Source organism: Oryctolagus cuniculus, chromosome 2 (genome assembly GCF_051225735.1).
Source record: "Oryctolagus cuniculus isolate XC-2025 breed Fujian yellow rabbit chromosome 2, ASM5122573v1, whole genome shotgun sequence".
In the NCBI taxonomy this organism is placed as follows: domain Eukaryota; kingdom Metazoa; phylum Chordata; class Mammalia; order Lagomorpha; family Leporidae; genus Oryctolagus; species Oryctolagus cuniculus.
This window is the reverse complement of record NC_142868.1, coordinates 17,726,308-17,740,699: the sequence shown is the minus strand read 5'-3', so window position 1 is coordinate 17,740,699 and position 14,392 is coordinate 17,726,308. Positions and strand designations below refer to the sequence as shown.

Below are 14,392 nucleotides of genomic sequence, written 5' to 3'. Positions count from 1 at the left end.
TTCAAATAAACAAATAAGTCTATAAAAAATATGCATTTAGGAAGAAAACTTCTGTTGTATTTTTGGATAGGAATGACTCAAGTAGTAAAGAAGACTGAAATCTTATTTTGTTGATTTAGTCGTGGATTGATTTCTACTTTTGACCTAGGGATTTGACCCATTGCCAAGTGTTCTTTAGGCAAAAAGGTAGGTGAGGCAGGATTCATGTTAGGGCATTTATGCTACTTACTATTTTCTTTGATTTTCCTTCGTCTGGAAGTTCTAGAAATCAGGCTGTGTATTACATTTTTTACTAATTAACTCAATGCCTGCTGTGAGAATTCACAGGTCATAGCCACATTGAACATTTATTCGAGAGAATCATTAAAACACACACGTAACATTACCAGGTCTCCTACTTTGAGATTTGATTGATATGATTTTGTAGCCCATGGAATAATAGATTTTGAAGAAAGGAATTTATCGATACATTAGGTTCTCAGGGTCACAGCAAATGCATGATAATTACTACAACACGGTTCTCATGGTAATGTGATATTAATACGTGGAGAACAGTGAGAGACTCTTGTGAGTCTTCTAAATGTAAGAGTCTGTGGCTTGCTCAGCAGTATTCCAGCGGATATTCAGATCCTTTTTGAAGAAGATGTCTGTTGAGGAAGCTTGTGAACATCAGCAGTCTGTTGCAGTGGAACTGTGCGCAGTAATTTGGGTTGACAGAGGTCTGGAGCTGCAGATCTGGAAACTCGGCGAAAATGTTCTGTCTGGGCTGCTCCTGCTGCCAGATTTCTGAGCTCTGTAGCCAGGCCATCTGCTGGTTGTGGAAGCTGATAGCAGTTTGCAGAGGTGGAGAATAGCATGTTCTTCATCCAACAGAAGGACGATCTGATAGGCAAGGAGCTTACGTTAGGAGTCAGAGAGCTCTTTACTGACTGCCTTCCAAAAGAGAAGCTACCCTGCAGAAGCCATCCCAGAGTGGATCTGTGTAGGAGCTGTTTGCTTTGCCAGCTCTCCAAGGGAACTCTGGGTCTCTCTGGAACCGGAGACACAGACCGACTGGGCCTCTTAGCCACGGAGCTGGAATCCGAGGCCCACAGGGCCCCACTGAGACCCTGGCAGAGTCTGTAACATTCTTGCCCAGACTCCTCAGCATTTTTAAACAAGCCTTGGCTTTGGAGATTTAGGTTAAGAATTGACATAAAGCCTTCTCCAAATGTGTTGGAGGCCTCACTGGACATGGAGGGGTATATAAAATTGATTGATTTTATGTATTGGTCTTTGTTTAACTGTGGAAAAGTTCTCTTTGAACTCTTCCAGCAAGTGTGTCCATACTCCTGACCCCAGGCTCTCCCACTGTCACAGTGGAAATAGCTGGCTGGCTGGCCTAATAAATCATATGAAGCTGCTTTTTTTTTTTTTTAAGATTTATTTGTTTATGTGAAAGTCAGAGTTACAGAGAGAGAGAGAAACAAACACAGAAAGAGAGACATTCCATCTGCTGGTTCACTTCCCAGATGGCTGCAATAGCCAAGGCTAGGCCAAGCTGAAGCCAGGAGCTGCTTCTGTGTCTCCCACGTAGATGCAGGGGCCCAAGCGCTTGGGCCATCTTCCATTGCTTTCCCAAGCCATTAGCAAGGAGCTGGATTGGAGGAGCAGCAGCTAGGACTCGAACTGGCACCTGTATGGGTTGCCAGCATTGTAGGCAGTGACTTAACCCCCTGCACCATGATGCCAGCCCCCAAACCTGGTATCTTTAGTACTTCACTATGAGATAAATCTGAGCAATATTTAGAACTTTCCTTATATGCATTTTCCCTATACAAGATTCTGTACATATAAAAAATTTATACAAAGAACTTACTTTATTCAAAGAATTATGGACGTTATTGAGTAATACAACCACATAGAAATGAAGGAAGTAAACATATCCCTCTCCATCACTATCAGTACTCTGAGGTAGCCTGTGTTTATGACTTGGTGTATACATTTTTGTATTTTCTTCCCCATTGCTCCCACAAATGTATAGGCAGACACACCTGTGTGTTTGCTAGTCACTATAAAGTATTCCAGATGTAGAACAGGTTATGATTTAGTCAATCATTCCTCTGTTGATGGAGATTCTATTTGGTCGCATTTTCTTTTCCCTTAAATCTGTCCTGACAAGCATTTCTGTGCATGTGGCCCACCACTTCCCTTGATTTCAGTCACTGAGTTAATCCACTGTAGATTGAAAATACTCAGAAAAACAGTTGTGTCAGCACAGAACGTGAACAGACTTTCCCCCCTTGTTGTTGTTTACTGAACAGTGCACTAACTGTTTATATAGCTGCTCAAATTTAGACAGGATTTGTCTCCTGAATTCATATAAACATTTTTAATTTTATTTTCCAAGGATTTATCTATTTACTTGAAAGGCAGAGTTAGAGGGAGAGACAGAAGAGATCTTCCATCCACTGGTTCACTCCCCAAATGGCTGCAATGGCCAGGGTTAGGTTAGGCCAAAGTCTGGTGCCAGGAGCATCTGGGTCTCCCACATGAGTGCAGGGGCCCAAGCACTTGAGCCATGTTTCGCTGCTTTCTCAGGTACAGTAGTAGGGAGTTGGATTGGAAGTGGAGCAGCCAGGACACGAAGGGGCACCCATATATGGGATGCTGGGACTGTAGGCAGTGGGTTTATCTGCTGTGCTACAGCACTGGCCCCCATGTAAGCATTTAGACCCCAAAGTTGTAAGTTAATGGTGTTGAGAAATGGTGCTGAAAGCATAGAAACTGAATCCAGTTATGGTTTTGAGAGGTGGATACTTTTAGAAATGATTGAGTTAGGTTGGATCATTAAGATGGAGCCTCCATAGTTAGATCCTAATGGCTTTATGATACTACACAGACCTGGATACGTACACTCTGCTTCTCTTACTGTGTAAATGCTCAGTGCTGCTTTGAGACTGTGCCTACAAGAATGGCAGTATCAGATGCCGAAGCAGCAGGGCCTGCTCAGTCTTGGACTGTGACCCTGCAGAGCCAAAGGCCAAAATGTACCTCTTTCCTTTTTAAGTAACTGTGCCAGTTGTTTCATTATGGTCGTGAAAAGCTGACCAGTGCAACAACATTTGTATTGGGTTGTATACAATTACTTTTCAAAGGATGTGCATAGAGGTACTTAAATACTGTATCTTTGTACATAAGAGGTTAAAGCATCTTCAGATTTTGGTGTCTGTAGGGGTAGGGATGGGGGTTCTGGGACCAATCCCACAGGACTACAAGGGGACAGCAGATAATGCATCTCATAACTTTCAGGAATTGAAATAGATCTGTCCGAAACAAAGTTGGAACCTTCATTAGAAAGTAAGAAGAAAATGGGGGCCAGCACCATGGCTCACTTGGTTAATCCTCCACCTGTGGTGCTGGCATCCCATATGGGCGCCGGATAATAGTCCTGGCTGCTCCTCTTCCAGTCCAGCTCTCTGCTGTAGCCTGGGAAGGCAGTGGAGGATGGCCCAAGTGCTTGGGCCCCTGCACTTGCATGGGAGACCAGGAGAAGCACCTGGCTTCTGGCTTTGGATCGGTGCAGTTCCAGCCATAGCAGCCATCTGGGGAGTGAACCAGCGGAGGGAAGACCTTTCTCTCTGTCTCTCTACTTGTCTATAACTCTACCTGTCAAATAAAAAAAGTGAGAAGAAAATAACAGAGGGTGCAGGTTGGGGAGGATGTTGGATAATTTGTCTGCTGCTCCATTCACTCGGGTCTTCAAGCCATAGGAGCACTGGCTTTGCTGTTGCTGTCATTCTCAGCTGCATGCGCGTGTGTGTGAGAGAGCGAGCGCACATACGAGCATGAGAGCGAGCAGAGTGTGATTCCAGTGTGTTAATATATGTGTACTCTTTTATGGCTCTCAGACTCAAGCGAATGACTTCCCCTGGCGTTCTGCCAAACACACAAATAGCAGTCTGCCTGTGCTGGGGGAGGAAATGGTTTGTAAAGGGCCTTAATGTGTTCTTCACCAGTGTGATTTCTTCCTCTGTGACTTCTAAGGGAAAATATCTAATAATATACCTAGGAACCGGGTGTTCACTCTAAGAGGCAATTCTTCTGTTTATGCTTACATCCTAATTACTAGCGTGGATTTTCATTTTCAACTTGGAAATTTCAGAGCACACAATGAGAGCTCACTGTATAAGGAATCCCTGTTCCCTTGTTTTGTCACTTGATCTTGGAGCCAGTCTTGATTTAGTAGCTCTTTCTGGCCCACGTTAGTTTAAACCACCCCAGTAATTGTATGATTTTGCATGAGCAGCTTCATAAAAGTACGGTTGTTCACGTTAATTGCTTGTAGTGGACTCTTTCTAAATTGTTAGGGTAAGGTCCCTGCCATCAGCTGTACCCTTTTAAAACCTGATTTGGTATCCATTCTGATAGACCAGCAAAGAAAAGGGCATCTCTTTGGTTGTTATTTTGACTTGCAAATACTCTTTTTTGTTAGTTGCTTTTTTTAGGTCCCTAGACAATTCTAAAAGGTTCAGAAGCCTTTTTTATTAGGAAAGAAGGAAGGGAGGGAGGGAGGGAAGAAGAAAGAAAAGAAAGGAAAGAGGAAAGAAAGGAAGGAAAGAGTGAGAGAAAGAGAAAAGGAAGGACACGAGGAAGGGAGGAAGGGAAGAGAAAGGAGGAAAGTCCTAAAGCACGTGTCAACATGGTGATGCCCTATCCAGGAACTGCTGTGGCTGCAGGGGCACAAGGACAGGTGACCTCCCACATCATTCTCTGCCCTTTTCCCACTGGAGAATCCGTCTGCCTGTCATCACTGTCTCCTGCCCGGGAACAGACCCCAGGGGAGAGATTGGTCTCATCCAAGCTTCTAGATGCCTACCCACCCTCCACTGTGACGCAACAGCTCAGCTCTTGAGAACTCAGTTTTACCACATCTGGGTCCTGCTGCCATTTTCCCAGCACCCTCAGTGCCATTTCCGTATTAGGAGCCTCCTGTAGGGGAACAGCTGTTCACTGTGGTCAGACACCTGCCGTCCCCCAGCATGACACTAGCTGACAGGGGGCCTCCCTTCTCTCTGGGTCCTGGAGCTCCTACTGGGGCTTGGAAGAAATCCAATCAGATTGTAGCATGGAGTGTGTTCTGTGTTTCATTCATACCAAACACTGCAAGGATTGGGTCATTTATTAACGCCTCTCCACACAAGGGAATACCGGGGAGATAAGGTAATTTGGCCAAGACCAAGGTTGCATTATAGCTTCTATTTCTTGTTTTAAATTTCGAATTCCTTCCACTCTGCTTACATTTTCCACTCAGTGACAGTGTGATGCTGCCAGCAATCACTGAGGTCGTACTTTTTCTGTTCTGAGTTTAAAAAGTTTAACTCTTATTTGTTCTTTAATTTTTACATGCAGCTTTCTTAAATGTTACTGAGTGAACCTATGGAGGTAATTCTAGTGGGAATTCAGTATGATACCTTTTAGGTTCACCTGGCATCTAGTATGTCTGTATTTTAAGTTTTTATTCATTTATTGAGAGGCAGGCAGAGCTCCCATCTGCTGGTTCTTCCCACATATGCCTGCAATGTCTGAGGTTGTGCCGTTCTGAAGCCACAAACAGAAACTCAATCCAGATCTCCTATTTGGCTGGCAGGGACCCAGCTGCTTGAGCCATCACTGCTACCTCTCAGCGTTTACTTTAGCTGGAATTAGGACTGGAGCTAGGACTCAATTCCAGGCAGACTAATAAGGTATACAACATCCCAACCTGACTGTTAACTGACTATGTCCCATCATCCTATAAATAGGACAAGTAAAAAAACTTAAATAGAGCAACAGTTATATCAGTATAGTAATCTTTAAATAAATATGATGTCATTGAAATATGTGCGAAGTTGCAAACTTGAGACTTAATAGGTTGTTTGCAAAGTTGACAACTTGGGACTTATAGGGGTACAATGGGACTTAGCCCACCCATGTTTTTAGCAGTTTGTTCACTGCTTTATGTAAGTTTAAAAAATAAGTGTTTCCTTCAGCTCTGGAGGAAATTATTACTAGCTGCTCCGTCTTTCAAAGCATTGAAACCACCGTTGTGAATTCCTCGTACCATTATTCAGAATTACAGAGCACTTCAGAAAATAGGAAGTTGTAAAAAGTGGTCTATATTATCGTGTTTTTAAAAGCAAAATTATTTCCTATTTTCCAGAAACCTTTCAGGGAATTTGTTTTCTTCATTATCTCAAGGAACTTTTGATTATCTTGGCTCATTACGGTCTTTGTAAGTAAGACTTATCTTTGTTATTTTGATAAACATTTTCAGTTTTGAAAATTAAAGATGTATGATTTAAGAGACTTCATGGGGAAAAACCTGTGAATTTGTCAAAGTTTGAATCTTGAGAGCTCTCATTCACACTGGAAAACATACAGTAAACATTCATAGCACATTGTATACCAGGCAATCCTTTTCCCCTTAGAATATTATATCACGTAATCTATATTTAGAGTAGATAGATTGGTAATTGTTTCTCTTTTGTTTTTTTTCAAATCAGAAAATGTGTTGATGTTTGACTGATTAAGTCCCTGAAGTATAAAATATCCCTCCCTATAAAGAATTTGTAGCTCAGAATATTTTTACTTCAGGGATTTAATTTTGTCCAGTCATCCGTGCTCCAAAAGAAATCCCAGGCTATGCTAGGGCTGCTTATGGAAAACGCCTTCTTCAGGAAGTCACCATAAGTTCTTCATTCATTTCTCAGCTTCCATATTGATTGACTTTTCCTTCATACACAGTTGCAGCAACTGAGAAATTGCACAGGAGTTACTTTCTGAAAGTAACTGCATTCCCAGATAAACTTTGCCGTACGGCAACCTATAAGTTACGGTAATTGCTATTGGAATTACAGTTCCAAATAATGTTTTTCAAATTTTCATGGTGTATAATTTAGGGGATTGAGTGCCTCTCTTTCCCAGGGAAAGGTTTCCTCTCTCCCAGATGCTTCTGCTCTGCTGCCTGCCTCCTCCCTGCTTCTTTCTCATCCTGTCATTTAAATCTCCTCTGCAAGCTTTCACAGAGATGAGCTCACAGCGTCCCATCCAGCCCCAGGGCGGGCACCTGTGTGCACTCCTCCGCTCAACACTGGATCAGACCCTGCCTGGTCTTTGTGGTGCCACTGCTGTACTTACCCAGGAGGCTGCTTCTCAGTGGACACATTTCCTTTTGGTATATTTACTGGGCTCAAGTCAGCCATGGCTGTGTAGTTTAAGAAATAAAAGACTACAAAGCTAATCTGGCATGCAAAAAAAAGGGGGGGGGGCAAAATTGCAAGTGCTTTTACCTGCTGCAGAAGGTGGTGCTTAGTAGTCACTTGGGTATTGTTTTACAGTTTGTTTCCACCATGCTGTATGCCATCCCATCATTTTTTTCTCTTCTCTTCTGTCCTCTCCTGTCCTGGCCTTGTGCCAGTGCACTGTACTCTCTAATTTGGATTTGTGTGCTAACAGGGAGTTTCAGACTGAGTACCTTCTGTGCGATTGTAACATACTGTGGATGCATCGCTGGGTAAAGGAGAGGAACGTCACCGTGCGGGACACCAGGTGTGTGTATCCTAAGTCGCTGCAGGCCCAGCCAGTCACAGGTGTGAAGCAGGAGCTGTTGACGTGCGGTAAGGAAGAAACCAAAACAGAGAAAGCGTTTGCCCTGTTTTGCCTTGCTGCTGTGCTTTTCTTGATAAACTAAACTTGCCTGATGGAGCTGAGTGAAGTACAGTCCTTAATCCTTGTGGATCTGATGGTATTTAGTTTATGCTAATCATCAAGCCAGGTGGATGAGAGAGCATTATTGTTTCTGTTGATCTTTAAAGGCCACTGCTTGCAGGCTCTGAACAGCTTTCTGGATTGAAAACCAGTTTAAAAAGCAGCATAGATGTTCGTGTTTTCTGTTTGGTGGCAAATTAGGAATCTGTTGATAGAGAGAAAGTCTCGGAGTATTAGTACTGTTTGCTGGGAGTGTGAACTGAAGCATATTTTTCTGAAGTGTAGTTCAGCAGAATGTCCGTGTTTTTAAAGGGCTGATACAGTTAGATCCGGAAATTCTGTATCATGGAGTGAATTTCAGCAAGTGATCAGCTACGTATGTCAATCTTTAGATGTTATATATCCCCTTCCCCTAAATTCTCAATGACGGGATTGGTTTAATTGCTTCTTACATCCTTTCAATGAAGTACTATACAACTATTGACAATAATGATTTTGAGGATTAGATTAAGAATCAAGGGGAGTTACTCATTTACTACATGTTAAATGGGAAAAAAAGGCCCAAAAACTGAAAATCATCCTTAAAATAGTATAGGGAGATCCTGGTTGTCTTTTGTTTGGAAATAAAACAGGTTTTTTTCTTTTCTGTTTATTATCATTATAATTATTTTAAAAATATATTTATGTTCATTTACATGGAGCAACAGAGAGAGGAGAGAGACAGATTTCTTGTCATCGCTGATTTACTCCCAAATGCCTGTAACATCCAAGATTGGACCACAGTGAAGCCCAGAGCCTAGAACTCCATCGAGGTCTCCCACTCGGGTGGCCCTAGCATTCAGCTATCTGCTGTCTTATGGGATGCATTAGCAAGAAGCTGATTTTGAAGTGGAGCAGCTAGGGCTTGAACCAGCACTCCAGTATGGGATATAGACATCCCAAGCAGTGGTTTAAACCCACTGTACCACAATGTCTGCTCGCTCTATCATCATTATTATTGTTTCACAAACAAAATCTACTTATTAAGAAAATTAGTATTTATGAAGAGAAACAGAAATTTTCAAAAGAGCAAAGAAATAAAGTCCATGTTTATATTCTTAGCATTCAAAGATAATTATAAGCCATGGGTGTGTTATCTTCTGCATCTTTTTCCTGTATTTTGACAAAAATATAATTGCAGTCTAAAAGAACATTTAAATAATGTAAAACTTATATATACCAATCCATTATGTAGATACAGCCATAATTTAACACTTATTACTAATGCATATTTAGCTTGTTAATAATTCTCCATAAGTAATGAAGTGATAAATTTATTTATGTGCATTTTTGCATGTTTGCTGTTATTCTTTAGAATATATTTCTCCTGAAAGTAGAATTGTTATGTTAGACAAATGAAAGTATTTTAAAGGTTTTCGATGAACCAATGATATTCGTGTACCTTTTCACACATATGTTTAGAATCTCCCTTTGATTTTTCTAACTGGATGGAAAATGTCATCATTTAATTATTTTAAGATTTTTATTTACTTATTTAAAAGGCAGAAGTGAGAGAGAGAGAGAATGAAATTGAGAGAGAGGAGAGAAAGAAATTGAGAGAAGTCAAAGTATGCACTACCCAAATGGCTACAGTGGCTGGGGTTGGGCTCTGTTGAAGCCATGAACCAGGAGCTTCATCTGGGTATCCCATTCGAGTTTAGGGACCCAAACACTTGGGTCACCTTCTGCTGCTTCTCCAGGCAGGTTAGCATGCAGCTGGATCAGAAGTGGAGCAGCTGGGACTTGCACCTATGCCCATATGGGATGCTGGCATCTCAGGTGATGGCTTAACTGGCTATGCTACCTTGAAACTGTCATCTTTTAAAAAGTGATTTTAGGGGTCAGTGCTGTGGCATAGTAGGCTAAGCCTCCACCTGCGGCACCGGCATTCCATATCGGTGCTGGTTTGTGTCCTCATTGCTCCTCTTCTGATCCAGCTCTCTGCTCTACCTTGGGAAGGCAGTGGAAGATAGCCCAAGTGCTTGGATCCCTGCATCCCCTTGGGAGACCCGGAGGAGGCTTCTGGCTCCTGGCTTCAGATTGGCCAGCTCCTGCCTTTACAGCCATAGGGGGAGTGAACCAACAGATAAAAGACTTTTGTCTTTCCCTCTCTTTGTCTGTAACTCTGCCTCTCAAACAAATAAATAAAATCTTTAAAACCAAAATGATTGTAATCTATGGGATTAAAAAAAAAAACTTTCTTTAAATGTTTTGAACTTTCTGCACTGAATATGTGTTACATTTACAGCCAGAAACCAGTGTTTGAGTCAAAGGTAATACAGTCTCCAAAATGTATTTTTAGTTTGTAAATATCAGTATTTACTTGTCAGCAGTTCAGGTCTCCAGATGTAAGTGTTATACTACAGCTTGTTCTTGTAGTTTGCTCCTGTGGTCATCTGACAGTTTTATGAAACCACCACAAAGGAACAGCTCTGAAGATCCCAGCGGAGTGTCATGTGCTTTGTCTTCATTTGTGATGACCTGTTTGTGTATTTCTAGAATAGCCTTGTTGGTGCTAGCGTGAGAATACTGGGTACTGAAAGAGATGTGTTTTTCTCTTGTCATCATTTTACCTAGAATTTCATAGCTTTCGGTACCTAGGCAGCGTGACCCCAGTGGCGTGTGTGTTGATGGCTCCTGGTTTGCGTCTGCAGATCCTCCCCTGGAGTTGCCCTCCTTCTACATGAGTCCGTCTCATCGTCAGGTGGTGTTTGAAGGAGACAGCCTTCCCTTCCAGTGCATGGCCTCCTACATCGACCAGGACATGCAGGTGCTGTGGTATCAGGATGGGCGCATAGTGGAAACTGATGAATCGCAAGGTATCTTTGTTGAAAAGAACATGATTCACAACTGCTCCTTGATTGCAAGGTAAACTTATAGATGAAGACTTGTGTCTGTGGATTTCCTCTGTCCTTTAAGAATTGTAGTGTTTAGTTGGAATGTGCATTAATATTTTATGCAAACAATGCATATTTCCATTTCCTGATTGTTATTTATTTTCTAAAATTTAATAGCTGTCATTCCATTCCTTTTGGAAGAAAAAGCTTGATATAAAAGGAAACCACTAAAAAAATTGGGACCTTTTTGTTTAAAGTTGTAGGAGAAAAATTTTAAACTGTCAGTGCCAAACCTGCTCTGTAAACGTTTCTTGCTGCTAAGCTCTGTTATCTTTTTTAGGAGTCTCTTGATTTTCACTGTTTTATCTTATGATTAATGCTCAATTTTGAAATATTTCTTCTCCCACCTACTGGTATAAACTATTATAAATCTGAACTATGAATTTCATGGATTTGTATGAGTAATGGAAGAGTTAATTCAAATGAGCTTTTTAAAATAAAACAAGAAAAAAAAAGGGTAGAATGTATATGATACTGTCACTCTACAAATTTTTTTTTTTTTTTTTGCAAAATCGTTACCTATAGGCACCAAATTTCTTTTTCCTCCTTTCTTATGTACACCCTACCTTCCCACACTGCTGAGAAACTGAAGTCTCTCTGAATTGAGATTCAATTTTGGAAATTTCTGTGGTCAAGTACTCTGTAATTTCTCTTCTGAGACTTCCTGCCTGTTTATTAAAAACATGTTTTCATTTATGTCTTAAAATATTTAGAGTGAGCACTTTTAAAAGTTTGCCTGCTAATTCCAGCATCTGGGTCAATTGGAGGTCATCAATACTGAGTACTTCTCTTTTGAATATGGTGTATATTTTCTTGTTTTTTAAAAAAACTTGGTTTATTTGTGTTATAACGTTGAGCTACATCCTGAACATTATGACTAATTTGCTGTAGAGTTGGGAAAGTATATCCTGTGGGCCGCGTCTGGCCTGCTGAGCCCGTGAACTAAGAACAAATGACTGCATTTATGTAAACACCTACATAATATCCTTAATGTTGCTTCTTAGCCAGTAAAGCCTAAAATACTTACCATCTGGCCCTTGAAGAACAGATTTGCTGACCCCTGTCTCTGAGTTTACTTACAGTCCCCCTGAAGAGAGCTGATGTGTATTTGGTCAAGTAGTTAGCTTGTCTGAGCTCAACTCCCAGCTCTGTGTCCTCTGTTAGACGACCACTGGAACCTTAGTATCTTCCCTCTGTGTGTCATTCATGGGTCAAGGAGAGACCTGGATGGGTTTAATAGATGGGAGTCCTAGCCGGGCTCCTTCCTACTGCTCTCTTCAAAAGTTGCTATTTGAGGGGACCTGCCCTTAGGTAGAAGCCATTGCACATCCTGTGTTTGCTCCTCTGTGCCACTCTCTTCTTCCTGGTGATAATGGCCTTCAGGTCCTGCCTACTTTTGATCATTCTTCTTGCGTTCACACAGTTGTCACTTTTTAATTTTCCCACAGTTTATAATGGTTAGCTGTAGGAATGATGGTTTATATGAGCTTCTTGGCCATTACTGGAAACAGAATTCCCATCATAGGGGATAAGATTGTTAGAGTTGATATATTCTTTGTTATACCAACTGCACTGTGCTTATAATTCCATGGCATATGTATGTAGGTATATATGTCAAAACTCACCAGACTGTACACATTAAACTGTTCATTATATAAAGAAAATAACTCATGTGTAATATAACAATAAAGCTTTAAAAATAAAGAGCCATTCTGGATAAAAGATTTGATTATTTTGAGAATTCTTAAGTTGTGCAACTATAAAGTTAGTAGATTTATAGTCTATTTGTGTATTTATTACTTGTTAGTCTACATTCTTACAGTACAAAAAAAATCATTCTAAGGATAACAAATTAGTGCAACATTTTTGTTGGTAGGGATATTTGAGTCAAAGGAAAATCTTTCTCATGAGACTCAGAAGTCGTTTAACCACAGTCACCCCAGACTAATCAAGAATTGTAGAAGAAAGCATACTATTTTTGAATCGGGTAATGTGGGATGTTTGTTGATTGCTTATTGGTCTCCTCATATCCTTGATCCTGCATCAGAAAGGGCCCCACTGGTTGTAGTTTTCTTAGAGGTGAAATTGGAATGGCTTCTTTTTCCTTATGTCTTTAAGTCTACTACCTTGAAAGGACTGGAAATCTGATTCCAGTGATTGCTTTTTGACCACTGAAGGCATCGTAAAAGCTGTGCACAGAGAGGTTTGCAGAATGCAGTAGGGCTGTAGTTCCTGAAGGGGAAGCTTCAGTGCCTGGGGTACCACCATGAATTCACAGAAGTGCTCCAGGAGTTTTAAGGGGTATTTTTAAATCAGTATGTGTTGGAGGCCATGCAGCTGCTAGCTCACATAGGTCACAGCGTCACCATTATTAGATCATGCTACATCCCCTTTGAGGGTATCTGACTTCAGGATGCTGGGGTTCAGGTTGTTACTGGGGTCCCCAGTGAGTACTGTGTGAAAATTACTGTGGAACAAGAAATAAGGATGTCTGCCTCTGTCCTGAGTATGAGGTTTGATTATGGGCTAGGTATCAAACAGGTACCCACATCCCAGTAGGAAGTAGTTGTCATTATTGAAGAATGAAATAAAATTCTATTTCAAATTTATATGTGTTTTTCTTTTTTTCAAATGGCTACCAAGTTACTAGGATAAAGGTACACATTTTTGGCATTTAATTTAGTAGTCAAATCCACCAAAGGCAATTTTTTTGGATTAGGAACACCGTGGAAAACTTTGAGGATTCTTTACTGAGGAAGTTTGAGAACCTCTGAATGCAGGAATGCTTTTCTTTGCCACATGTTTTAAACTTCTCTTGCTCGTTCAGTAGAGCCACATAAAGCAGAATGTTAGGCAAACTTTCTGGGTTATTGAAATTTAATGTCAAACTATTTTTTTCCCCCTTTGGTCACTTGATCTTGAAAATAATAATTATGATGTATTGATTTGTTTTTCTGATTTATTTAGTAAAGATAGTAAATGATGATTCAAATGCAACAGTGTATCACATCTTTGCCGTGGCCATTGATGATTTAGGAGACTGGACAAATGTATATTAACTTAAGGACATAATTGTATAAATTAATTAAAATGAAACATGCTTTATGTCTTATTATCATTTATGTCTACATAACTGCAAAGGATAGTGGGTCATTGGGAGAAATAAAAGCTAATTGAAGGTTATAACATTTGTTCATTAATAGATTTTCTGTTAGAGAATTATGACTTACTCTTGAAAGAGGGATTTACTGTCAGCTATTTAGAAATGTAGCTATTTTACAAACTGAAATACACCTTTCCAGGGAGAACTTCTGTGACAGCATAACTTGGTGATCTGTTCCATCTTACAGAGATTTAACTGATTGTTTTTAGTATAATTCCTTTTTCACAAAAGATTTTACCTTAAATTTTTTCTTCATAATGTTATTTTTGTATCTTCATGCCTCAGTATTTTTCTCACAACCTCCGAGAGGGAAGGTGTGGCTTGGAAACCTACGTGTTGCTAGAGAGCACTGTGGTGTTTCTGCCGTTGGGTGCTCCTTGCTCCCTACTGTACCACGTTCTCTCTGTTTCTAGGAGAATTCTCTGTACTATGTTGCATTACAGCTTACTCATACTTCTTTTGCTGCTCTTATCATTGTCTGGACTTGCCAATGAAGGAGTTAAAAGAAAGGGTCAGTTTTATTTTTACGTAACAATTGCTGGCCTGCAATGGATATACGTACATT

At 40.6% G+C, this 14,392-nt stretch overlaps 1 protein-coding gene across 2 annotated transcripts in view; it reads left to right on the top strand.

Moving 5' to 3' along the window:
* The window catches only part of ADGRA3 (adhesion G protein-coupled receptor A3), a 139,144-nt gene that overhangs the window by 62,659 nt on the left and 62,093 nt on the right, over positions 1 to 14,392 (top strand). The window contains exons 5-7 of one of the 2 annotated variants that reach the window (XM_008274595.5): positions 6,182 to 6,253; positions 7,477 to 7,637; positions 10,422 to 10,635. In XM_008274595.5, the coding sequence (XP_008272817.4) occupies positions 6,182 to 6,253; positions 7,477 to 7,637; positions 10,422 to 10,635 (447 nt within the window). Of the gene's footprint in view, positions 1 to 6,181; positions 6,254 to 7,476; positions 7,638 to 10,421; positions 10,636 to 14,392 lie in introns of those variants that run through there. The other variant, XM_070069597.2, reaches the window with a different exon arrangement.